The sequence below is a fragment of the Marmota flaviventris genome, chromosome 13, assembly GCF_047511675.1.
Source record: "Marmota flaviventris isolate mMarFla1 chromosome 13, mMarFla1.hap1, whole genome shotgun sequence".
NCBI classification, from domain to species: domain Eukaryota; kingdom Metazoa; phylum Chordata; class Mammalia; order Rodentia; family Sciuridae; genus Marmota; species Marmota flaviventris.
Genome location: NC_092510.1, coordinates 83,827,440 through 83,854,739, shown reverse-complemented (window position 1 = coordinate 83,854,739; position 27,300 = coordinate 83,827,440). Strand labels below are relative to the sequence as shown.

The following is a 27,300-nucleotide window of genomic DNA, read 5'->3' as shown; positions in this document are numbered from 1 at the left end:
GTGCACAACGATGAGCTGAGTTCTGTTTGACTCCTGGGTCCCTCCAAGTTCCCAGGAAATGACAAAAGAAATAGAAAAGGAAGAGTTGGCCCATAAAAATGAATCCAGGACACAGGGAAGGATGCCATCAGTTAATAAGAAACTTTGAGGAATTTCTGGAAGAGATTCAGCAGACAGGATCAAATTCACAGAAAAAAAAAAAATTGCATTTAACCCAAGTTGAGAAACCAAAACCTAAATGGGCCACAGTGGGAAATGCTAGATATGGAAAGAGACAGAATTTTCTACTTGGAGCCTGGGGCGGGTGGGCGGGGAATGGGGATTCAGAGACAACAAGGAGGAAGAAGAAGCCCCAGAAAGAAAGATGGAGGTGATCAAAGGGCTTGGGAGTGCTGAGTTGCTAATACAAGTTGAAGAATAAAACAGGAAGGAATATTTTAGGAACAGCTAGGAAAGTCTCCATCTACAGAGCAACTCTTCTCCCACTTCCTAAATTGAGAAGGGTCTTGACTTGTTATCAGCCTCTTGACTTATTATCTTCCCCACAGCCCCACCGCCCCACAGAAAGCTGCCTAAGAGCAAGGTCAAGGATCTGGTCTCCATTCTCTCCCCGTCCCTTACCTCTTTCACACCTATCTAATCCCTGCAAGCAGGGCAAAGGTGGACTGAAAAATCTCCAGGCAGAGGAGAAAAGAATAATGTATATACAACACCCAGGTGTTGTTGTATAAGGCATAATATCTAGGGCTTGTCCGCCCTATCTTAACTTATAGACATAATGCTGTGCATTGAAAAACAAATCAGAATAAAGTTTGTTCAAGAAAAAATCAAGAGCTGGAATTGTGGCTCAGTAGTGGAGCATCCATGCTTAGCATGCAAGGCCCTGGGTTCAATCCCCAGAACTGCAAAAAGAAAAAGAAAAAAAAAAAAAGAATTAGCTTAATGATGTGATGTTTCTGTCAAGTTTGAAGCAACTGTTAAGAAAAGTACTCGTTAAACAGAAGAACATTAATTTTAAAAAAAGTCACAATCAAATTCAGGGTGATATTAATAATATCTAGAAGGGGAAGTAAAAACAAGCCCAAAGATCCCTCTTTGCTTTGGAGAAAGCTACAGATACTAACTCAATCTGCCTATGGTTGAAAAATATAATTATAAACATTAGTCAAATAGAAACAGGAAATAGAGCCATAGAGAAAAATAAACTTGAACAAAGCAAACTTAAACAATGAAACCAAAGTCAAGAATTGGAGAAAAGGGAGAGAAACGAAAGCATAATAAAGAGAAAAAAAAAATTCAAAATTCCATGTGAAGTATTACCAAATTGAACCTATGACCAAGTAGCACTTATCCTAACTATAAATGTAAACACATTAGTTCTGTATTAAGAAATCAATTGACCATATTAACCCATTAAGTCCCAAGTTTTCAATTCTGCAAACATAATAAATATTCAAATATTATTTCAAAGTTACCCTAAGTGTATATTCAACTGAAGTTTTCATAAGTGTTCTACATCTAAGATGATGGAGGAAAAAATGGGTTAAAAGATTAATACAGGAAAATTCAAATTACATCCACAAATACTGTGACAGCATTTTACTAAACCCATTTCATTCATTGCTGATTTTTTTTAACATTTTATTTTTTAGTTGTAGATGAACACAATATCTTTATTTTATTTTTATGTGGTGCTGAGGATCGAACCCAGGGCCTCACACGTGCTAGGTGAGTGATCTACCACTGAGCCACAACCCCAGCCCGCTGACTTTTTTTTTTTTTTAATAGTAAGCTATGAATAGAAAAAATTATCTTAAACTTGCTCAGCGCAGTGGTGCATGCCTTTATCTCAGCTGCTTGGAGGGCTGAGTCAGGAGGATCGCAAGTTCAAAGCCAGCCTCAGCAAAAGCGAGCCGCTAAGAACTCAGTGAGACCCTGTCTCTAAATAAAATATAAAATAGGGCTGGGGATGTGGCTCCTGAGGGCAATTCCTATCCCACTACCAGAACACACACACATAAAAAGTACCTTAACTTGACAAAAAACCAATAGCAAACATTATATATAATGGGAAAATACTCAACATATTCCCTTTAACAAGGTACAAGAAGGCCCTCAGTGATTTACACAGGTTTAGATCAACACAATAAAATAAAAAACCTTTTGAAAAGAAGCAATAAAAGTTAGTCTACATTTTCTAAGATAATGAATTAAATTATTCAAAACACATTAGGAATTCAATAAGGTGGCTAGATGCAAGATAAAATATGAAAAATACAGCTTTCCTACATAATGGCAATAGACAATGAGAAATTGCAAAGAACAATAATTTTGTTTTTAGATCTTCATATTTTTAAAATACTTATTTTTTAGTTGTAGTTGGACACAATAACTTTATTTCATTTATTTATTTTTACATGATGCTGAGGATCGAACCCAGGGCCTCGCACCGTGCTAGGTGAGGGCTCTACCACTGAACCACAACCCCAGACTCTTAGATCTTCATATTTCAATCTTGGAGCAGAAGAAAAGAAACCGGAACCTGAAAAGCCCTGCAATTCAATGGCTGTCCATAGGGGATGTGGCTAGAAGCAACCTAGCACATTACCCAGCACTTGATAAATATTTGATGAATAAGTGAATGGAATATGGACTTCCTGATTAAGTCTAATTTCTCTCATCTATTTCCTCTGGGAAAGAATTCTTGCCAGCTGAAATAACCCTTTCTTCTCCAGGTATGTAACTCACACATCAGAAAGACTCCTCTCTTGCTTTTCAACATCATCACGTTGAATGAGCCACGGGTAATTCACTCTTGTTCAAACAAGAAGAAAATCAAATAAAAGAGAGGAAATGAAAAAGTTTGCCATAATGAGATCATAATAATAATCAGATCAAATGGTAATGTAAATATAACGCCACTGTAAATATCTGTTGCAGATTCTTTTACTTTTTAAAGCTCTCTCTATGACTTGGCCTTGAAGTCATAGTGAATGGATCCAAGAGCTGATTCAGGAGTTTCTTCCCCTCAATTTATGCACTTTTTCTCAAAAGCTGGGTTTTCTCCCTCTTTCCTATAATGCAATCAGTTTTATAATAAACCTTCATTCTACAACCTCCCTGTTCTGGATGGTCTTTCTTTTCTTTCATCTCTTATTTCCTGAGTGCTTTAGGTACCCCTCCCGTGGCAGGATGAGCCTATCCCCACTACCAGGACCTATCAGAGACAGGCCAAGAGGCTTCTTTTGCAGACATCTAAAATATGTCATTTGCATGAGTTATGAGAGTCACTTATGAGAACAGCCTCGGGACCCCCTTGGACATAATCTCATACAACCCCTTATGAGGTAGGAACTATCTCCATCTTATTGATGAAACAACCACAATTCAAAGGGGGGAAGTGACTTACCAGCCAGGAAGTGATCATATCAAGACTCCTTCAGCAGACTCCCAAAGGTCCATTCCTCCTCCTCAGCTCCAAACCCCTTGACCTACCTTGCTCTAAATAACGTCTCCACGTGTAATAGTTCTAAACTCCTTCACACAGTGTACTGATTTCCTTACTTTGGAACAAATATTTGGTAGCAAACAGACTTAATTCATTCAGCTGCTGGAGACATTCTCTCTCACAGTGAACAGATTTTCTACCCAGTCACTGCAACTATAGATAGATGAAGTTGCCTTGATCCACTAATACATCAGCAGTGAGACTTTTTTAACAGCCTCGTCTTAATTTCAATGGAAAAAAAGTTTAAAATGGAAAATGCTGCATTTTTGCTTGTCAATTAAGATGCAGACAAGCCTAAGTCAACACTTGAAAATACATTCACCTATGTGACACCAACACTGATCTATGTGACATACAAACCCTGCTTCTACAATTATAATCTTGGCACAATGCAATATATCTTTTATATCTTTTGGAAATATAACCCTTTCCATTCACACTCAGCAATGGATACAGTAAGGTCTAAGAGAATGAGAATAATTTGAGGAAAAAAATGGCTACCTCATTCTTCAAGTCAGGTTGAAAGTGGAAAAGTAACCATTTTGCTCAAATCATCACTAGAGACATTTGAACAGAAATCTGCAGATGTACTTGTCAGTGCCACAACACATTCATTACTAAAGTTAAACAGTGTCTAGTTCAAGATACTACAAAAGATACTTTCTGGGTTACTCAAAAAGCTTCAAGAAAACCTAAAATAATGTGACAGGCCTTTCCACACACCTGGAGAGGAAAACAGCAGGACAGGCCAGTGGGAGGGGGGCACATGCCTATAATCCCAGTGACTCAAGAGGCTGAGACAGGGGGATTGCAAATTCAAGGCCAGCCTTGGCAATTTAGGGAGACTCTCAGGCGATATCCTGTGTCAAACTAAAAAAAAAAAAAAAAAAGAAAAAGAGAAGAGGTATCAGTTGAAAGACTAACAATCACCTCACAGAAACATTCTTCGTTTCCACTTACTGAAAAGGTGGCCAGCCCTCTCTGTGGGGAAAACTCCTAACTGGAGTAAGGCTTGCTATGAGGGAAACCAGAAAGGGAAAGAGCTAGTGTGGCTGGGCTCAATGTCTCCTCCCTCTTCACAGAGACAGGCATACCAAGAGATGAATAATAACTATTAAAGAAATAAAACAATTATAACAATGTGCTGTAATAAAATTGCCAACAGCACTACTCTTGTGTTTTGGGGCCATTCTTAAGTAAAATAAGGGTTACTCGAAATCAAGCACTATGGTACCACAACTGTCAATTTGAGAACCTAGAGGCTCCTAAGTAACTAATGAGAAGGTAGAATACACAAGACAGATACACTGGACAAGGAATGATTCATGTCCTGGGTGCTATCCATAATTGTATATATTTTAAAATTAATGAATTGTGTATTTCTGGAATTTTCCATTTAATATTTTTGGACCATGATTGACTGTATAACTGAAATCTACAAAAGCAAAGCCATGGATAAGGGTAAATTGCTGTAAAACTACTTAAGGCTCAACTGAAATAAATGAATGAACCCTGATGCGATCAGGGCACAGAACATTCTAGGCAGAAGCAACAGCAAATGCAAAAGGCCTGAGACAAGGGGGTAAACAGTGGGTGGAGGACAGAGGAGCAGCCAGGAGTGCCTTGGAGACTGAGGAGAACTGGAAGGGTACAGAGAACTGAAAAGTTTCTGGTTGTAAGCAAAGGCCAAGCAAAGACATGATAGGTCTTATGCTTTGGGTGTTTTAAAGAATCTCTCTGATTGATGTGTGGATAACAGACTAAGGAAGGGGGAAGCAGGAAGACTAATGAGTTGGCTACTAAGATATAATAGTAATGCAGGCGTGCATTGTGTGGATTCTGTGGATTTAGATGAGGATGACTGGGTCAAGGTAAGCAGCAGTGGAGACAGTTACAAGGGAACAGATTCTGGTTATAGTTCAAATGGTTTTGTTGATGGACTGAAAAAGAATAACTAAGGATAACTTCAAGGTTATCTGAGGTTTTTAGGGGTTCTGGCCTAAGAAATCATGAAGGCACCAATTTGAGACAGGAAAAACTGGGAGAAGTGGTTTCTCTATCTCCGAGAAGGAATTAAGAGCAGTCCAGTCAGGCTAGCTTGAGATGCCTGTTGGAGATGCAGCTCTAGATGTCAAGACTGCAGTGGGAGATAGGAATCTGGAATTCAAAAGAGGGTTTTTTACTGGAGTCACCAGTACACAATGGTATTTATAATGGTGAAGATAGATGAGATTGCTTATGGGCACCACGCAGATGAAGAGGCCACATCAGAACTAAGTATTGGAGCATTCTAATATTTAGAGATAGGGAAATGAAGAGGCTGAGAAGAACAGCCAGTAAGGCACAAAGGGAATCACAAGTGCGAATCCCAGAAGCCAAGTGAAGGCTCAGCTCTTCCTGTCTGAGCCAGGGTAGCACACGATCCACACCCAGCAGCAGAGATGCTCTGGCTGTGTCCTCAGGATGACCACACGGGAACCACACGGGAAACAGCTGCACCGACAAGGGAAGAGAGCCCTGACACCACGCTCCTGGGAGTGGAGCTCGCTGTTGAGCCTTTCTCTCAGGGAAGGAATATGACCAGGGCCTGCCCCACAGCAGGTGCTAAGTAAAGAAAAGATGAGAAGACCACTGACCTTGACAGAGGTGGTTAGGGATACTGACTGCAGACAGAAGAACAGTCCTCCCCTTCATACGCCAGCTTATATGTAGGTTAGACACAGATAGAAAAGGAATCACTAAATCAAAGAAAATATGTATGTGTTATTTTGACAGATGTTGCCAAATTGCTTCCGTCCATCAATCATATAGAAGACTACTCTTACCATGGAGGATGAATAGGGAGGTGTGCTTTCCTGAAGGCAAATTCCCTCTGGGTAAACCAGAGAATTATCTGAAGGAAAATGATCTCAATCTTGGCTGCCCATTAGAATAATCTAAATAAACTTTAAAAAAAAAAAAAAAAACTTATCCATGGATCATGCTACTAGACCCAAAATTCTAGAGCTGGGGTCTGGGCATCAGTATTGTCTAAAAAGGTCCCGAGAGTATCTGAATGTGTAGTCAAGACTGCTAACTTTGTTCTAAAACAGGGCTTCCCAATTTTTAACATGCATACAATTCACTTAGGGATTGTGTTAAAATGCAGATTCTGGCTCTGTAGGTCTGGAATTAGGCCTAAGATCCTGCATTTTCAACAACCTCCCAGATGATGCCAGTGCACCTAGTCCTGGGCTACACTTGGGCAACAAAGTTCCAATGCAATACTATGATCTTGCCTTATCTGCAGTTTCAGTTACCTGCTGTCAACAGCACTCTACAGTTTTACAGCACAAAAACATTTGGGATCTGTGGTGCTCCTGCCTTCACCTCCCAAGCAACTGGGATTATAAGCATGTGTCACCACACCCAAAGAGAGAGACCATATTCATATAAGCCTTATTATATTATATTGCTATAATTGTTCTATTTTATATTGGTTATTGTTAATTACTATGCCGCACTTAAAAATTAAACTTTATTATAGGTACATATATAGAGAGAAAAAACATAATATAAATAGAGTTTGTTTGGCCTTATGGATATTTTTAGGCATCCCTTAGAGGTCTTGGATGAGAGAGCAGCACTGTACTAGACGACAGATACAGGAAACAGGCTTAGCAAAGCTGAGCTGAAGAACTCACATGACATGCCAGGCAGCTCAAGAGGAAAATAATTTGGCAGGGACATAACTTCCTAAGAGAGGATCTTGGAGGTGAATGGGTCCCTGCTCACAAAAGGGCTAGAGTTATAGCTCAGTGGCAGAGCACTTGCCTACCATGTGTGAGGCACTGGGTTCGATTCTCCGTACCACATAAATATAAATAAATTAATCAAATAAAGGTCTGTCAACAACTAATATTAAAAGGGGCGGGGCTGGGATTGTGGCTCAGTGGTAGAGCGCTGGCCTCACAGGTGTGAGACCCTGGGTTCAATTCTCAGCACCACATAAGAATAAATAAGTGAAATCAAGGTATTGTTAAAAAAAAAAAAAAAGTCAGGCTAAGAACTCAGACTGTCACTGAGTAAACAACGAAGAGCCACTGCAGATCTCAGCAGACGGGAACAGCATACACAAGCCAGAACCTGAGGAAGGGAGACCCTGTCTACAGGAGAGGGGACCAGGCCACACCAAACAGCAAGGCCTGCCAATCACAGGCTTGATGCGGACACTGACAGTCATGACAGAAACAAAGAAACATGGAAGAATAGTGATGCCCGTGCAGGAAGGGGAGTCTCAGGAAGAGAAGTGTGGCTTTTAAAGAATCATAACACACAGTGATAATGAGGTACTAAAAACAAGAATCACAGAAAAGTTTGACAGATGAGTTAGGAGTTAGAAATGAAGTTGTGAGACTCGTAAGCCCAACTAAAGGCCATCCAGATAGGGTCTATGAGGAATGATCAAAGACTGGGAACCAGGGCTGGGTAGGTAAAAAGGGAGAGCACAGGGATGCAGAGGCAGACCAGGGAGGACCAAGTAAAAAGACAGTGAACCCATTCTGTGAACACTTACCAAACACCTGCTATGTACCAGAAAAACAGCTGTGACCAGAAGTGACCCTGAGAAAGGACCAAGAATAAGGAATAATGGAGAGGGTTGGTTCATGTCAATCAAGAAAGGTACTGTCATGGTTTGGATATGAGGTGTTTCCCCAAATCTCTTATATGAATGAAGAAATGTTCGGAGGTGAAAGGATTAGATTTTAGGAACTGTAACCTAATCGGTCCATCCTAGTTTGAATGGACCGAGTGGTAACTACTGTAGGCAGGTGGGACGCGGCCAGAGGAGCTGGGCACTGGAGACGTGACCTAGAAGGGTTCATCTTCCCTGAGGCCCTTTCCCTCTCTCTCTCTCTGCTTCCTGGCTTCCAAGGATGGAGCGGTTTTCCTCTGTCACACCCTCCCTTCCACCATAATGTTCTGCCTCACTTTGGGTCTGAAGAAATGGACGTGGCTGACCATGGACTAAACCTCTGGAACCATGAGCCAAAACAAACTTTCTCTCCTCTAAGTTGTCCCTGTCAGGTATTTTGGTCTTAACACAAAACTAACGCAGTCCCTTTACCAGAGGTCTGAAAAGCTGGGTCCAACTCTAACTCTGTCATAAGCTGTTTGGGTAACTCTGATTTGCCAAATCACTTTTCTGTGTGGGCCACAGTTTCGTCCACTAGAGAAAAGAGAAAAAAAAAAAAAAAAGGGAAGGCCTTGAAGTAGATGATTTCCATGGCCTCTGCAGCTCTGATGGCCTGGGAGTTTACAGCAAAAACAAAAACAGGTACTGGATCTCTTCAAGCCATGAGTGATGGGGCAAGACCTGGACCACACAAGCATGTTAAGGCAAGAGGAGACAGATGGCGAGGCAGATGGAAGCAATGGAGAGACTACTCATCCAAGGAGCCTGGTGGTGGCGGGGCAAGTGAGGTAGCAGCCTTTGAAAACTCCTCTAACAAGGTAGACAGGTACACTGTGGAAAGAGAGCCAAAGGGGAAAAAAAAAATGGAATTGAGATAGGGAGAGACGCAGGCTAAGACGTAGAGGTTAGCCTGAAGATTGAGCTCTATATAAGAAATGTGACCCAGGAGGCTGAGGCAGGAGGGTGACAAGTTGAAGGTCAGCCTGGGTAATTTAGTGAGACTCTGTCTCAAAATAAAATTTATAAAAAGGGCTGGGGATAACTCAGTAGTAGGGCACTTGCCTAGCAAGTGCAAGGCCCTGGGTTCAATCCCAAGTACTGGGGGGGAAAAAGTAACATACTCAGTTCATTGCCAATGTTGTATGAAGATGGTGGTTACGAGAATGGGTCCTGAAGCTGGGCACAATGGCGCACACCTGTAATCCCAGTGGCTCGGAAGGCCAAGGCAGTCATGAGTTCAAAACCAGCCTCAGCAACAAAGAGGCACTAAGCAACTCAGTGAGACCCTGTCTTTAAATAAAATACCAAATAGGGCTGAGAATGTGGCTCAGTGGTTGAATGTCCCTGAGTTCAATCTCCAGTAGTCCCCCTCCCCCCAAAAAGAGAACAGCCCTTGCTCTCTTCTAGCTCTGTAACTGCGGACTAGTTACTTCACCTCTCAAAGCCTATTTTCCCTGTGTCAATGGGGAATGTGATAGTAGCTACACCATTGAGTAGTCCACTGAAATAATGCAGGAAAGCTCCCATTCAAAGCCAGGGCTCCATAAATGCTAACGGTGATTACAGAACACACAGTACTATTACCTCCGGGAGAAGGCAAGGGTAACCGAGGGACCATGAGTCGGACACCCTTGATGCAGAAGAGACAAGAACAAAGGGAAGAGAAAGGGAAATGAAAAGCAGGCCAAGCAGATATGATATAACAGGCTGGGCCTCGGGGAGAGCAAGCACGTTAAGCTTTTCTACAAATGGAATGCTGTAATGAAGGCTGATGGAAGGCAGGGGATGGAGTAGTCAAGGCAGGCCCCACAGTCCACCAAGACTGAAGACATAAACCCAGAGGACCCAGCTCATTCTCAAACATCTCCAGAAAATGGGAAGAGGGCAGACCTAGAACACCAGCATGAATAAGAGGGGATCTTACAGAACTTGGAAACCCGTTCCTCCAAGGATACATTCAAGGCCAGCTTTGTATTCATGTGATCTTATGCAGCTGGGCAGACCATGTACTCAGAAGGATTCCACACTGAGTTTAATGCTTTGCTGTCACCATTCTGGAACACTGAATACTTATCCTAAAAGGTGCCACGCATTTTAATTTTACAATGGGTCCCACAAACTATGTAGTTCATCTTGGATACAGGGATAAAGAACGCTAACTGTAACTGTTCTTTATATACTTAAGAAAATCTAAGGGCTGAAAAGAAATAAAGAATTTCCCATAATCATGAAACCAAAAAGTAATCATGCAAATTCTCTTTGAAAACCCCAAACTGACCTTTAATCTAAAAGACAAAATGCAGTTGTTATCTGAAATAGGTAACCCAAGGCCTCCTTCACCCTAGAATTTCTTTAACTCAAAAAAATCACTCTGATCCCCCTTCATGACATTCTGGAGACGTCCCTTACATCATATTAAGGGCAGTTTTCACTTGTATTTCCTGCCTGGACCTTGGGTGCCTACAAGGTAAGGCCGTGGTTATGTAACTACACATCCCCAGGCATGGCACAAGAGAGGCCCACATAAATCTCTGAGGAATGAACAAAAGTCCAAGTGCCCTTCATAACTGCTGATGAAGGTCATGAAATAAACAAGATCTGCCTGAACAGGTGCTTCAGAGGAAGCGGCTATATTGCACTTTCCCAGCATAGATGCTGACGGCAGCAGGATGACAAGACCAGCTCCTCAGAACACACCTCTGTCCTAACTGCACAGGCCTGGGGAAGGTGCAAGCTTCCATCTTTGCAATGAAACAGCCAACTGCACACCCACTTTTACTTTAATTACAGTAAGGGGGATCAGAGTGATTTTTTTTTTAATTAAATAAATTCTAGGTTGAAGAATTACTTGGAATATATGAGAAATGACCTGTGCCAAACTAATGACATTTTCAGAATTTAGATATTTAATTCCCAATAATGCTTACATGCTATAAGAAGGTACTCAAACTCTGGTAGAATAAGTTGATCCCAGCACTTCCAGGATTATAATAAGGTGGGCATAGATGTGCATACACATACGTATATTTACATATATATATATATATATAAAATTAAGAAATGAATGAGCTGCAAATATGAAAAAAATTTTCAACATCATTGACAATTAGGGGAAAATAAATCAAAACTACACTGAGATTTCATCTCACACCACTCAAAATGGCAGTCATCAAGAATGCAAATAATATAGCCAGTCGCTGTGGTGCACACCTATAATCCCAGTGGCTCAGCAGGCTGAGGCAAGAGGATCACAAGTTCAAAGTCAGCCTCAGCAATTTAGCAAGGGCCTAAGCAACTCAAGACCCTAAGCAAGACCTTGTTTCAAAATAAAACACGAAAAGGACTGGGGGTGTGGCTTTTCCTTGTATGTGGAAACTAGAGAGGAAAAAGGAAAAGAAAAGTGGGGAAGATCTCAAGAAAATCAAGGGAGATCAGTAGAGGAGAGGGATGAGGAATGTGAGGGAGGCGGGGGAGTGATACCAGCCAAATTATATTGTTATACCATGTGGATGTACCAATATGTAATAACAAATCCCATAATTATGTACAATCAAACGCACCAATAACAAATGTGGGAGAAAAAGAAAGAAATGAATGAAATTTAAAAGCATATGCACCTTCCATGGGGAAAAAGAATCTTTTTCAACAAGTATTGAGAAAATGAAGTTGTATTCTTATCTTATATCATACGCAAAAACTTAACTCAAAATGCATAAAAGACCTAAACACAGGACTCAAACTATGAAGTCCTAGAAAAAAACATAGGGGAAAGGCTTCATAGCATTGGACCGGGCAATGATTTACTAAAGAGGACACCAAAAGCTTATGCAACAACAACAACAAAAAAAAAATTGTGCAAAGGACACAATCAATAGAATAAAAAAGCAAACTACAGACTGAGATACAATATTTTCAAGCCACATATCTGATAAGGGATTAATATCTAGAATATATATACTCCCAAAACTCAATAACAAAAATATCAAATAACCTAATTTTTAAATGAACAAAGGACTTGAACAGATACATCTCCAAAAAAGATATACAAGTGGTCAACAAGCATATGAAAAGATACAAAACAGCCTGGCATAATGGCACACGCCTACAATCCCAGCTACTCCAGATGCTGAGGCAGGAGTATGGTGGCCATTCTAGAGCACATACTGAGACCCAGACTCCAAAAAAAAAAAACAAAGAGAACAAACAAATGCAAATCAAATCCACAAATCCACAATAAGATATAACCTCACACCCACTATGATGACAACATTAAAAAAAAAAAAAGGTCAGACACAGTGGGGCATGCCTGTAATCCCAAAAGCTCAGGAGGCTGAAACAGGAGGATCATGAGTTCAAAGCCAACCTCAGCAACTCGGCAAGGCCCTAAGCAACTCAGCAAGACCCTATTTCAAAATAGAATACAAAAAAAGGGCTGAGGATGTGGCTCAGTGGTTAAGCACCCCTAGGTTTAATCCCTGGTACCAAAAAGAAAAAAATAATAAGCCTTAAGAAGGATGTGAAGAAATCAGAACCCCGCACCTTGTTGATGGGACTCTAAAATAGTACAAGTACTTTGGAAAACAGAATGAAGGTTCCTCAAAAAAATTAGAAATAGAATCACCATATGATCCACCAATCCCCTTCTAGGTATACATCCAAAAGGCTTGAAAAGGGACACCTGCAGAGTCATGCTCATTGTAGCATTTTTCACAACAGCCAAGAGGCAAAAGTGACATACCATCCACTGGATGAATGGGAAACATGATATATCATATATATATATATATATATATATATATATATATATATATATATATATATACATATATATATATACATATATATATATATATATATATATATATAATGGAATATAAAAAAGGAAATCCTAGGGGAAGGATAGCTATGGGAGTTGTTATGTAACAGGTACACAGTTTCAATTTTGCAAGATGAGAAAGTTCTAGCAAACTGTGGCACAACAATATGAATATACTTAACACTACTGAACTACACACTTATAAATGGTTAAGACAATTTTTAAAAAGTCAATGAAAAACATCTTATTGTACACTCACTTAAAATGATTAAAATTACCATTAACCTCAAATGTCAAAATTATTGTATGAAATTATATAAAATACAGTTAGTATCTTTTCCCCAAAGAAGTACATATACCCCCAATATTCATCAACTGATGAATGAATAAATAATATATGGTTCATACATAAAATAGAACAGTACTCATAAAAAGAATAATAATGTTGGTGGGTAGGGAGAAGAGGGAGAGATAGGTCAAAGGGTACAAACTTTCTGTTATATGATAAATTCTTGAGACCTAACATACAACATGGTGACTGCAAATAATAATAAAGTATTTTATATTTGCTAAGGGAGATCACAAGTGCTATCATCAAAGTAATTATGAGGTGATGGACATGTTAATTGGCTTAATTATGGTAATCACTTCATAATCTATAAATATATTAAAACATTGCATTGTACATCTTAAATATACTCATTTGTATCAACCATGATTCAATATAGCTGAGGGAAAATTGAGTAGTGATACATACTACAACATAAATGAACCTTTAAAACGTTAGCCAAAGCAAAAGAAACTAGACTCAAAGACCACCTATTGCTATAATTCTATTTATAAAAAATATCCAATATAGACAAATCCAGAGAAAGAAAGCCAATTAGTAGTTGCCAGGGGTTGGTAGTAAAGGAAACAGAGTGTCTGCTAGCAGGTACAGGGTGTCTAATCATATACTAAAAACCACTAAACTGGATGCTTTAAAAAAATGAATTTTCTTGATAATTGCCTTTCTGACAAGATGGTTTTGACTTGCATTTCTCTAATTGCTGGAGATGTTGAACATTTTTTCATATATTGGTTGGATATTTGTATTTCTTGTTTTGAGAAGTGCCTGTTTAGTTCTTTGCTTTTATTTATTGGGTTATTTGATTTTTTGTTAAGTTTTTTTGAGTTCTTTATATATTCTGGATATTAATGCCCTATCTGAGAAATAGGTGGCAAAGATCTTCTCCCATTCTGTAAGCTCTCTCTTCACATTTTTTTCAATTTTTTGAAATGCATTTCAATTCATATTACATATATAGAGCACAATTTTTCATATCTCTGCTTGTTTACAAAGTACATTCACACCATTTGGGTGTTCTTCATACATGTACTTAGGGTAGTGATGTCCATCTCATTCCATCATCTTTTTTTACCCCCCTGCCCTCTCCCTCTCTCTCTCTCCCCTTTTCCCTATGTAGAGTTTATCTAATCTTCCCATGTTCCCCCTCCCTACCCCACTATGAGTCAGCCTCCTTATATCAGAGAAAATATTCGGCATTTGGTTTTTTGGGATTGGCTTACTTCACTTACCATTATCTTCTCCAACTCCATCCATTTACCTACATATGCCATCATCATTAGCCAGTCACCAATGCCAATGACCAGAGTCTCCCCTGTAGAGATCTTTTGTCACCTGTCCAGCACACCTCACCACTGCCTGTAGAGATCTTTTGTCACCTGTCCAGCACACCTCACCACTGCCTTTGGGATCCTGTAGCTGGAATAGAGCTCATTTATATCTTCAGACTCCTCCCCCAGCCACAAGTGATTGGCCCAGAAAATTCCTGAGCCAAGTTGGACCAATCACAGTACATGACTCTCAAGGTCCAATTGATTGGTCTGGTCTGAGGATGGGCATTTCCAAGTCCAAGACATTCTTCCCTGGGAAGAGAAGCCCTCTCCCCAACCCCTCTGGAGGCAGAGCTATATAATGTGAGGAATGCAAGATGTCTACCAGTTGCCATGATTCCTGACATGCACCAAACTGGTCTGAGAATACCAAACCTCAGTGGCATTCACAAGTTCCACTCATTCCTATGGTTAAATGAGCCTGTCAACAGGTTTGGCTTTTTGTTGAAGTTAATGCAAGTTGGGTATCTATCATGTGCAAAAAAAAAAAACTGACCAATACACTCCCGAGTCTAATACTACCCCCTACCCCACCCACCCCCACCCCCCTGCGCGCCCCCATCTCCTGCTGCAACAGCCTCCTCCCTGGACTCCCTACAGCCAGGCTCTATCTACCCAATCTATGCTAGGAACTCTTACAACTCTTAAAACCACCAACATGGTCCTGCTGTTGCCCTGTATGACACTTGACCAACCTCTAGACTGCTCAGGCTTTAGTATCTGTCACTACAGGGCACAATCTGCACGCTTTCTACCTCTCCAGGCATCCCTTTCTGACCCCCTGGTGCACAACATACATTACTTGACACTGCTAAGTGATGACCCAATCTGGGTTTTGAGGGGTTCTGGGGGCCTCAGATGCTCTTCCTACCTCTGTCCATTTGTAAACCATCTACTTCATTCTCCAGTGCAAACATTATCTTCTTTGGAAAAGCCACTCTCTTCCTAAGCAAGGTCACCTTTGCTTTATTCCCCATACACATCACTTTCATAATTACTGTAACAGATGCTGTTGGGGCCCCATCTGTATATCCCCTTATCAGTACCCAGTGACCTGACTCCCAAGCCCCAGCACCTGCATTTCTCAGCCTAACTGCTTCATCTGGCTGCTAAACCTACTTTGCCCACATGGGGCAGGTTGGCAAGTGCTTGGGAATTAATACCCAAACACCCGACCCAAGCAGCCTTCAATCAATGACCAATGAGAGTTGCTGCTGGAAGACCCCTAGCTCCCTCACCATGGAGAGGCTCCCTGCTGGGTGATGACTGGTCCATGCTCAGTGGAAACTGGCTTGGTAACTTACCCTTTAGTGGTTAACATCCCTTCCCTGTGTCACTTCCCCTACTCTTCTAATGCTGTTTCCTTCACCCCTCAAATAAATGACCAGCAACTGTTCTCAGGGTCTACTTCCAGGGCAACACCACCACCTAGCACTGGCATACAGGCTGAGTATTCCTTATCCAAAAATGCTTGGGACGAAAAGTTCCAGATTTTGGAATACTTACACATAGCTTACTGAGTGAGCATCCCCAACCCCAAAATCTGAAATTCTCAAGTTTCAGATTTCAGAGCATTGTGGATTTCAGATTTTTGGATTAGGGATGCTCAGCCTGTAGTGCAGACAACATTAAAAATACTCGTTTAAACTTCAAAACATCCCTGTAGGACATTCCAAAATATAGACAGGGAAATGAAAGAATTAAAAAGGTCAAGACATTTGTCAAAAGTCATAGAGTTAGCAAATAAGTTCAGCATTTTTTACACACAAACATTTGTTCCTGTGTCTCTCTTCTTCACTGGACCATGAACATCTCAAGGGAAAGGCTTTTTTTAAATCTTTCTCTACACCTGCAGCATTTAGCACAGAGCCCAACATGTAGCAGATGCTCAAGAGACTGGAATTTTGAAAAGCACCTGTACTCTGACACCCAAGCGTGCAGCATGCTCTCCCAACCTCTGTGATTTTCTCTAACAGGAACCCTGAAACACTTTTCCCCAATATCCCTCTTTCCCCTGCCTCTATGTACACACAAAACACACATTGGCATTAATTCCTGATTCCCTTCTATGGTAGCCAAATGAAGAATTCTGCGGGGCAAGGCAGGCCTGAAACACCATATGATCTAATACCTAATAAACAAGCCCAGTGGATCACACATGCATCTGTGGCCCTGGCCATGCTAATGTTTACATACTTCCTTTGCCTCCACCAAAGCTCAATCCTCAAACTGCTGTCACATCTTTCATTTCAACATCCACTCTGTCTAAACTCTGGCCTCACTTCTTCTCCCACTCCCATCTGTTTGGAACTGTGGGGATTACACGCCTGTTTGACAAAGAAGCACTTCCCTGAGATGGGATTTGTTCAAGCAGGCTTCCAGCAGCCGGCTTTGGACAACCTCTGTCCTGAACTCCTGGCTTCATGAGACCACATGAGAAGCATCTGTACACATCACACTTGCTTCCCAGTCTGAGCATTAGTCCCCTGGACTTGGAAACCAGTCCTCCTCTGGACACCAAAAGTAATCATCTTTACTAATCTTCCTTCTCCCAAGCAACAACTCCAACCTCAGCTCTAAGGATGGCCTTAGGCCTTAGCCTAAGCAACTCCATTTTAAAACTCCAGTTTGAAACCTGCATCTCACCAGGTACCACTATGGAGCCCTCCAGCATGGCCCTCAGGCACAAACAAGTCACTTCTCTCCACCCTGACAAACTCAGAGTGTCTCTGGCTTGTTGCCCTCGCCCTGATAAAAGCAAGAAAATCAGGGCGGGGACCACCAGACCAGATGCTTTAACCTCAGGACAAATGACGTCACTGAGAAATCGAGTAGCAGCTGATAGGGATTGAAAGGGTGGTCAGAAGCCCCCAAATTTAGTATAAATGATGGAGCAAATGAACAGACATTTAGCCAGCCGACACTGATGCACACAAGCCTGAGAGCCTGAGGAGGACCTGGACTGACATCCCAACTCTTCTCATCTGCCTCATCCTCTGCGTTGTTCTCACGGCTCTCAAACTCTACAGCAGCCTCTTGACTCTGGTGTGGCAAGGACTCAGCTCCACCCTAGGAGAAGCCTGCCTTGGTTCCTGATCTGATCACATGGTCTGAGTGAGTGTGCATCTGCTGGACTTAGAGCCTAAGGCTTGAGACTTTTGATGTGACACTTGAGCTTAGCTTGCAGAGGGAATGTCTGTCATGAGCCTGGCATGATTAAATGTGTTTGCAATGCTTAAAATCAATCTAGAATTGTTTGCTGTGAATTGATTATGTCCATTTTGGTGCCTAGCATTGAGGATTGTCATTTTCTTGATTAAGAAACTATAGAGTGGGGCTAGGGATGTGGCTCAAGCGGTAGCGCGCTTGCCTGGCATGCGCACGGCGCTGGGTTCGATCCTCAGCACCACATACAAATAAAGATGTTGTGTCTGCCGAAAACTAAAAAATAAATTAAAAAAAAAAGAACCTACAGAGTGGGGGCTGGGGTTGAGCACTGGCCTCGCACATGCGAGGTCCTGGGTTCGATCCTCAGCACCACAAAAATTAAAAAAATAAAGGTATAGTGTACTAAAAAAATAAATATTTTTTAAAAAAGAACCCATAGAGTGAAATTTTACTGAGTGATTTGAGTGAATAAACATTGAAAAGGGCAGAAGCGTGTGGACATTCCTTATTTCTCCCCCTCGACTGCATAAGGTGCACCTTGCCCATCGAGACATGAGCCAGGCTAACCCCTTCCTACTGTACCTCTTCACTGCCAGTCCCTCCCCATCCTAAGCGCTGATCACACATTTTCCTGCTCAAAGACCCTCTGAGGCTGCTGCTGCCTAAAGAAAGGAGCTAACCTCCACATCATGGCACTCAGAACAGTTTGTAGTCCCCTCCTGACCTGTCTACCCAGGTCCCCGTGCACCAGTCCCCCCTCAAGATGCTCTGACCCTCTCTCCACACTTGGCCCAACCCAATCCTCCTCCTGCGAGCACAGTCAACCCCACCTTGGGAGCTGTGCTCCTGAACTCCTGGCTTCATAAGACCACACGACAGGCATCTGTACACATCACACTTGCTTCCCAATCTGAGCATCACTTCTCTGGACTAGCATTTATTATTATTCCTTGACATTGTATTCCAGATTTTCTTTCTACATTTCTGTCTATTTGTGGGGTGGGCTAAGACAAAAATGCAGAAAGAAAATCTGGAATATCAAGGAATAATAACCACCACCTTAAACCTAAGCCCACCCCACACCTGTCTGTCTCCTCAAGCTTCATGAACCGGTGAAGCCACGCCTCTGCCACCTGAACCGATGCGCAGACATATACCTTAATAATGGGTCTGATCGACAGGAATTAAACACACCCTCCTCAACATTCCCCAAGTAAAACTAAATTTTCACTCCATATTTCAAGGTAAATATACTGTCAAACTTTTTCCCCCCAGTTTTAAGTAATAAATCAAACAAAAGGGAATTGACTACTTCCTGTGACCAGGAAGCCTGGCTAAGCTCAGGCACAGCTGGCCCAGAATTCACGTGCTTGCCCCTCTCCCCTCCGGGCTCCACTTCCCTCTCTGGCTCATCCTTAGGCAGGCACGATAACCCACTCAGGAAACAGCTGCTCACCATCTAACAGAAGCAGCCTTTCCCTCAACACCCATCTAACTAATCTCGGGAAAGATGGACGGGCGCCCCTTGGAGCACATGTCCACTCAGGACCACAACTGGGCCAGTGAAAGACAGGAAAGACCAGGTGGCAGGACAAGAACAGCCAGGTGTTTCTCCCCAGTGCCCAACTCCCCCCCCTCTTCTCCAGCAAGTGTCCCTGGCCGTGCAGCTTCCCCTCCAAGACCCCTTCCTCTGTGGTTCCAGCTCTTTCAGGGGCCCCGCCTCCAGGCTAGCTCCCCCAGAAGCTCTCGGCTCCTGCTAACACCACCTTCTTCACTGTGTCTCTGGTCCTGAGGGTGAGGGCAGCTTCCTGCCATTGCTGCTCTCTGGGCTCCTCACCTGCCCTTGACATCTTAGGTTTTCCACCCGCTAAGTGACTAATTCCCCGTACTACAGCCTCTCCATACAAAGAACCTTCAGTCTTTTTTATTCCCTGATGGGACTGCAACAGACATGGAAACTGACAAATAGACAAAAATGCAGAAAGAAAATCTGGAATATCAAGGAATAATAACCACCACCTTACATTGATTAAAGCGTCCTGATGTGCCGGGCACTACTGTGCAAACTCTCGGATCTTCAAATCAACCCAGCTATAGAGTACTTCTGTGACCCTCTTTTTTACAGATGAGGAAATTGAGGCTCAGAGAGGTTAAGCAATTTGCAGTTGCCCAGATCATAAGTGGTGAAGCTGAGATTCAAATCCAGATGACCTGACTCCAGAGTGCACACTCTAAAACAGGAAGCCAAGGGCGGCAAGTACTTTAGCAGGATCAAGTGCTGCCTGCCAAGAAGCCAGGTGAGATAAGACCTAGGAAGCACCTACTGAATTTGGCAATAAGAGAGTAGGGCGGTCCCTGAATAGCAAAATTCAAAACCAGAGGGCAGGAGGCTGAGCAATAAGTCAGAGGTTAGCAGAGTAGAGGTAAGAACAGCAAACCTTCCTTTCAAAGAGTATAAAGGGGAATCACAAAATTGGGCATGAGATGGAGGACAGAGAGCAACAGGGCACTTCTCTTCATATTAGCTTTGAGGATGTTTAAACATGAATAGGAATGAGTCAGTTGAGAGGGCTTAATGTCAGCTTTGAGTTACTACAATGAAATGCATGAGGCAACTCATTTTATAAAGAGAAAAAATTTAGGCTGGGGTGTAGTTCATTGGTAGAACATATGCTTAGCCACAAAAGGCCCTGGGTTCAATGCCCAGCATGAGGGGCGGGGGAAGGAAGAAAGGTTTGTTTAGCTCAGAATTGGAAGTTCAAGGGCACGGCACCTGCATTAGCTCTGTTCTGGTGAGGAGCCCACAGTGGGGTGGTAGAGGGAGTATGTGTGTAAGAGTCAGAAGTCACATCTTGAGCCAGGAAGCAGAGAGAAAGGCTGGGACCCCACAATAGGTCATGACCCCAAAGACACAAGGATCTCTCACTCAGCCACCTCTAACATGTTCACATCACCTCCCGCTACCAACACCCGGAGACCATGTACCCAACACGTGAACCTTTGGGCGAGGATACAGAAGCTTATTCTAAGAGTGACAGAGGGGGTCTGCACACTCAGGGGTTGACAGTAGGGTCTCCACTGGGCTAGAAAGTGAGTAGGTTTTAGCTGCCCTTGGCCCTCCATGCACACACACAAATGAGTAACCATGTGAGATAAGATATGCTAATTTGCTTCACTACAGTAACTTTTTTACTACCCTATGTATCCCATAACATCACATTATATGCCTAAAATACACAAAATAAAAATTTTAAAGGTATCTAATAGCATTATTTCAGAGCTGGACTAATTGTAGGTATTATAATATAAGGGTGTGGCCAGAGAGAAGGCAGATGAACTATAAAAATGGTGAAAGTGATTAGAGATAAACAGGGCAAGAAATTGATAGTTTTGGAGACTCGGACAGATCAGTCATGTGAATGGTTAAGCCCTCTAAGATGAGGATGTGCTTTGAAAGGACAGTAAGTTGAGGGGCTAAAGATTTTAATGAATGAGAGTGAACAGTAATGAAGTTAGAAAATGACAGGAATGGGGTAGGGATGCAGCTCAGCAGTAAAGCACTTGCCTGGCATGCACAAGACCCTAGGATCAATCCCCAGCACAGCATAAAAATAATAAAAAAGAAAATTACAGGGAAGAAAAAGGTAGCAGTGAACATTCAGTGCTTCCTGCTTGTCCTACGTGCACTCCTCCTCTTTCTGGTTACAGGAAGACCATGATTTTACTTTGGGTTTTTGTTGTTGTTGCTGTTTGGTGCTGGGGAGTCAAACCCAGGATCTCAGGCATGCTCAGCAAGTACTCCAGGGCTGAGCTAGGCCCCCACCTTGATTTTACTGTGAAAATCATCTCTTTCCTTCCTAAGCACAGAGGGGCTTCTAAAGTATTTGTAATAGTCTATGTTTTATTATGGACATTCATTTTATTATTCTTTAAACTGTACGGATACATTTTATTCTTTAAAATCTCCAGACATTTTTAAATGCTTCACTTGTATACTTCACTATTGTAGAAAAAATAAAAATCCCTCTCCTCATTACAAAGCTAAAGCGCTCAGATCAGGTCTGAGCAATTAGAGTCACAAAGACAGGTTTAGGTACCTGACCCAATTTAAGCCAACAAGACACCAGCCCAGAGCTTTCACTGGAACTATCAGGAAAGAGGAGCTCTCTGCTGGAGCCGTGAAGCTTGTCTGTGGAACATATCCCTCCACTAGCTTGAGGAGGCAAAAAAAAAAAAAAAAGCTAGTACAGAAGAAAGCAGAGCCAAGAGATGGCAAGTGACAGATTCCAACATCATCTGGATACCTTGTTCCAGCCATTCCTGAAGCCAAAGTCCCTGGGCCTCTTCAATAGGAACCAGTAGACTTTTTCCAGCTCTGGTTCATCAGTATGCTTTGGTTTCTGACCTTTAAAGGAGTCCTAATTCTGCAGCACAAACAAGGTATTCCCAATTCCACAGCCTGTTTGCTCCTTTGACCATGAGAGTCCAACCAGGCTCCAGACCCTGGAAAGCCCCCTTTCTGTGCCACTCAAAGTCAAGGCCAAAATCCTCAGGGAAGCGCTGCCAAAGGCAAATGCAATTTGATTCCTCTGTGCCCCTTAGTTTGTGAGTTTCCAAGGCTCACTCTGCCCCAGGCATGCTGGCCTCCAGGTCTCCCTGACTCACCAGGCCTGTGATCTCAGGCCTCTGCTTCCAGCTGCCCTCCACCTGACACTTCTCCAAACATCCACCTGCTGACTCTCTCATTTCCGTCAAGTCTCAGTAAGGCCTACCCAAATTCCCCTCCCCACGGCCAGTGATCCTGAAGACCCACCCGCTCCCTGTTCAACTTTTTCTTTTTTCTAAGGCATTTACTGCATAATATAGTACAAAGTCACCAAAATGTACCCCCCTGAGGGCAGGTTTAGGGTGACCTGGGCTGGTTTATTCATCTCAAGTTCTTAGAACAGGGCCTAGCTCAGAGGAAGTCCTATTTTTTTTAATGAATAATAAAAAAAAAAAATGATATGATCCTCAAAAGACCAGACCTTGGTTTAAAAAAGGCAATGGAGAATGGAGGGAAAGGACCCTGAAGCCCACCTCCTGGCTCTGATTTAAATGAAGTATAGAATGAAAAGACACCTCCATTTCTAAGACTTCAGGGAAATCTAGGTGACCTAAGGGGGCAGGAAGGACGAGGACAAGTTCAGTAAAGAGGGTGGGGATATGGGAAGAGGTGTTAGTCACAGAACAGGGCTTAAGAGGGTTTAGGTATTCCCTTCTGGAAGGCATACAGAAATCAGAGGCTGAGTCAGAGGAGAAACATGATGAAATCCATGGATGAAAGTAAAAAGAGGACAAATACATCAAGTGAATTATTTACAATTTTAGTTAGAGAGGAGAGATGTAATGATATAAGGCCTGTGGGTTTAGTTGGCATCAGAAGAATTAACCCTAGCAACCCTAGGGAAATATAAAGAATTCCCCCATCACCCCATGGTTTGAATGATTTGAGAACTTTATGGATGGAGCATCCACCATATTTGGTCTCTGCCCTACTTGAGCACTAAGAGGCCATTCAGAGTGTCAGCTGGACCAAGAGGCCAGGTTATCTTATTTCACAGCACCACCCTGTGCCACAGAACCAAGTCTCCTCTGCATAATAACTATACACTGAGGGCAGCCTGTCAAACCTTCACTCTTCAACCCCAATTCCTTGTCATCACAACCCTAAAATCCAAAGAGGCAAGAAAACAGACTTCAAAGACCACAGCACTTGACTTACCCACCTGCCCTCCAATGACCCCCAGGCTGCCTAAGCAAGAGAAAGCAGGGCAAAGAGTAGGCTTCCTGTTCTGACTCACCTCTGCCACTTGCTAGCTTCTCTCTATAGAAATTCACAAGAACACCTGGAGGAAAATGTTACTCCCAGTTAGAAAAGGAAATTACAATGCTAAGCCTCTAAGGAAAAGTGGCTTACTATAAATCAGGCCCTTGAGACTGGTGTTATTTAGATCCTCCCCATAGCTGTCCAATAATTAATAACAGTGCCTTCAAGATTGTCTCTCTCAAAGAACTGATCCTGGGAAGGAAGCCATCAGTAATCAGACTTGTGCCTCACTCCTGACCCACCCAGATCTTGGTGGTACAGGGCATACGCCCTCCAAGAACTTATTAATGAAACAATCACGCTGCTAAGTCAGGTGTCACCCACGGGCAAATCATTAAGCACATATTTTAAACAGCCTCCAAGATGGCCCCAGTGATCTCTACCTCCTGGTATTCACTCCCTGGTATTCATACCCTCTCCCCTCATTGTACCAGTGTTGGTCTACGTGACCCACAGAACACAGTAGAGGCTAGTTATATAAGATTGGCTCATTGACTCTGGGAGAAACCAGCTGCCATGTCAAATTGCCCCACGCAGAGTAACTAAAGCCTGCCAACAGCTACATGAGTGAACTTGGAAGCGGATTCTCCCTCAATCCAGCCTTCAAATCACTGCAGCCTCCTGAAAGACCTAGGTGAGAACCACCCAGAGAAGCTACTCCCAGATTTCTGACCCACAGACATTATTTCCAGGTACTATATTTTGGGGACTTGTTACAAGCAATAGATAATTGATTCACTATCCTACACAGAACTGAGAAGGAAATCAGAAGGTTTAACCTCAATTCCTATCCTATAGAGGTCCATTTAAGATCAATTTCTCTGTCCATAAGAAACAACATAGTATTCATTTAGCCATTCAACAATTAGTTTTTGAATGTCAAATACGAGCAAGATATTTCCAAGCTACGAAAGTGCTCATATACTCTATATATCTTCTATAAAATGAAGAAAAAAAAAAAACACCAAGCCTAAGTTTTCTTCTTCCTAATGCTTTACAAACCTCTAGGAGATACATCAGTCCCACTCTCTAACTAATTTGAGTGCTCAGGATCGTTCTAGCTGTAAACCCATCAAATTATATTTTCTCATACTTATTTTTATTGTACCACATACCCTCCATCTAAGGGGAGAAGAATATTATGTCTCCTGATTTCGTTAATATTGAGACAAGGAAGAATTCATTTAGTATTTTAACTAGGAGGAGAAAATCCTCCTAGTGCTTGTCCCTCCTCACAAGTGCTGAAATTCAAATTTCAGCAATTAATGACCAAGAGGCAACAGGAGTACTGACAGAATCACTGCTCACGTCCTGCTCACGGCTGAAATGGCTTTGGGGACTGGGGAGTCTCCTCCCTTCCCCGCAAAAGACTTTGCAGTCTCTCACAGCAGCAGGAGGGTTGTGTCACTCTAAGAAAATCAGAAGCCTCTCTCTGCACAAAGAAGGTCAAAGGGCGAGCTTTCTCTCCATCAACCACAAAACCAGCCTGTGCCAAACCTAAACAGTGTGTAGGCCGTCGGAGGTGAATGAAGCCCCAGACAGAAAACCACAGCGAGACTCGTCCTCCCGCCGCGGCCAGGGTCGGAGTCAGGTGACTCCTCAGGGCAAACAGCAAACCTAAACAAAGATCACACCCCACATGACTAGTGGGGAAGAAGACAGTTCTCGCCGCAAGCCCGAGGCTGCCCAGTCCTACCCCGAAAGCCATTAACTCCGGCTTTTTTTTTTTTTTTTTTTTTTTTTTTTTTTTGCAGTCCCAGGAAACTGGAGGCGCTACAAGTTATTCAGCACCTCAGCCCCCAGGGATGCACCTGGAGGAACTTGGGACCCCATCCCAGGACACAGGCGCTGAGCACTGCACGCAGCCTCCCGCCCCAACACGCAAGCAGGACCCCTCCCCACCAGCTGTCACCGAGCTCAACCAGTCAGAGCCAGAGAAGCTCCTCTCCTGGCCGCTCTCCCCTGCAGCTGCGACCCCACGGGGGCGGCAGAGGGTTCTGGGGGCTAGGGCACGCCCGTACCCCGGGAAGGGGCGCCAGGGTGGGCGCGGTCCCTGCACAGCACGGCTCCAGAATTATCCTCCCCCACCCCGTGAGGTGGAAAGAGACTCCCAGTCCCCAGTACCACGCGTCTTACCTTGTCACCGAAGCTGCGGGCCATCAGCAGGTCCGGGCTGGGCGTGCTGTCGCCGCCCACGGCCTCCTCGCTGCTGGAGCCGGCCAGCGGGTGCGGCATGTCGCGCAGGGAGTAGGGCCCCGTGGACTGCAGGGCCTTGGGGGGGCCGCCCGCCATGGCGCGCACCGCTCCGGTCGCGCCGCCGCCGCCGCTTCCTCTCGCTGCCCGCTGCGGTGGTCTCCCGAGCGCCCCCCGGGCCGAGACCCCGTTCGGGCCAAGTCCCTGCACTGGCCTGGTAGGAGCCGCGGCTCGTAGACTCCTCGTCCTGCCTGCTGGGCTTCTCCGCGCCGCGCCCCAGCTCCGCGCCCAAGCCCGCCGCCGGTCCGCCAGCACCTCGGCCCCGGCGCCCAGCCCGCACCGCCACGCCGCCCACCCGCTCGCAGCCCCGCCCCCGCGGCGCCTCGGCCGCCCCCAGGGGCGGGAAGAGCGAGAGCGGGGGAGGCGGGGAGGGACGAGTGCGGAGGGAGGCGGGCAGCTCCGCCCTCGCCCGCGCGCGGCAGGAAGTGAGCCTTCAGCCCTCTGCCCTGTCCTCAGAGTGTCCGGCCTCGCCAACGGGAGGCAGGCCTTGCGGAGGCTGCACGCAGCTTCAGAGCAATGTTTAACGGAAAGCCAAGGTGGAAGAAGACGTTGGAGGATCCTGTTCCATTCCACCCGTATTTACTGATGTGCCCACCGGCAGCCTCTCTGTGGGTTAAGGGCTTTGGAGACACTCAAGTGAATCAGGGTCTTTTGGCCCCTAAGGCCCACGCAGAAATAACCCAAAATAGAAAGAATTACAGTGCGTATCATAGGAGTAACAAAGATTTATGAGGCTTAGAGGAGCTAGAGAACATGGGGTCGGGAATCTAGAACAGAGTTCAGGAGGAGTGTGGGGGTTTCTTCCAAGTCACCCTGAGATAGATTCTCATGCCATCTCGCTTCTGAGCTATGCCAGTTTTATGTAAAGTGAAATCTCAGGAGATTGAGCATCCTTCAATAAAGAAAAAAGTGTGTGCTACAAATGATTTATGGCTCTGAAACTCACACTTTGGGCCAAATGATCTTTTGCAAAAACTATGAGGTTCAAGATATTTTTCATACATTCATGTTTCCTTGCCTTTGGCTGAGCTACATTCTTAACTTTTTTGCTGGCAAGGTAAAGATAGTCAAGACGTTATTTCCAGCTCTTTGGGGTATGAATTCACACCTTTTTTTTCACCTTACCTGTCTCTGGAGCTTCAGTTTGTAAGGCCAGTCATTACAGACCCATTCATCCCCCCAGCAAAGTCATGAGTAGGGTTGTTTAGTGGAAGGTATTTTTCCCCATCCATTCCTACACTCTTGGGTTTGCCTGTGAAAAAGTGGTGACAGATCTCAAGTGGGATTCACTAAAGTCTTTACCGTACTGTTTCCTCTAGAAACAAGTAGAGGAA

General features: G+C 43.6%; 1 protein-coding gene across 1 annotated transcript in view; it reads right to left on the bottom strand.

Moving 5' to 3' along the window:
- Positions 1-26,215, bottom strand: part of Snx30 (sorting nexin family member 30) — a 104,220-nt gene extending 78,005 nt beyond the window's left edge. The window contains exon 1 of the mRNA XM_027943034.2: positions 25,850-26,215. Coding sequence (XP_027798835.2) covers positions 25,850-26,005 — 156 coding nt within the window. The 5' untranslated portion in view covers positions 26,006-26,215. The remainder of the gene's footprint in view (positions 1-25,849) is intronic.
- Between the last annotated feature and the right edge of the window lie 1,085 nt (positions 26,216-27,300).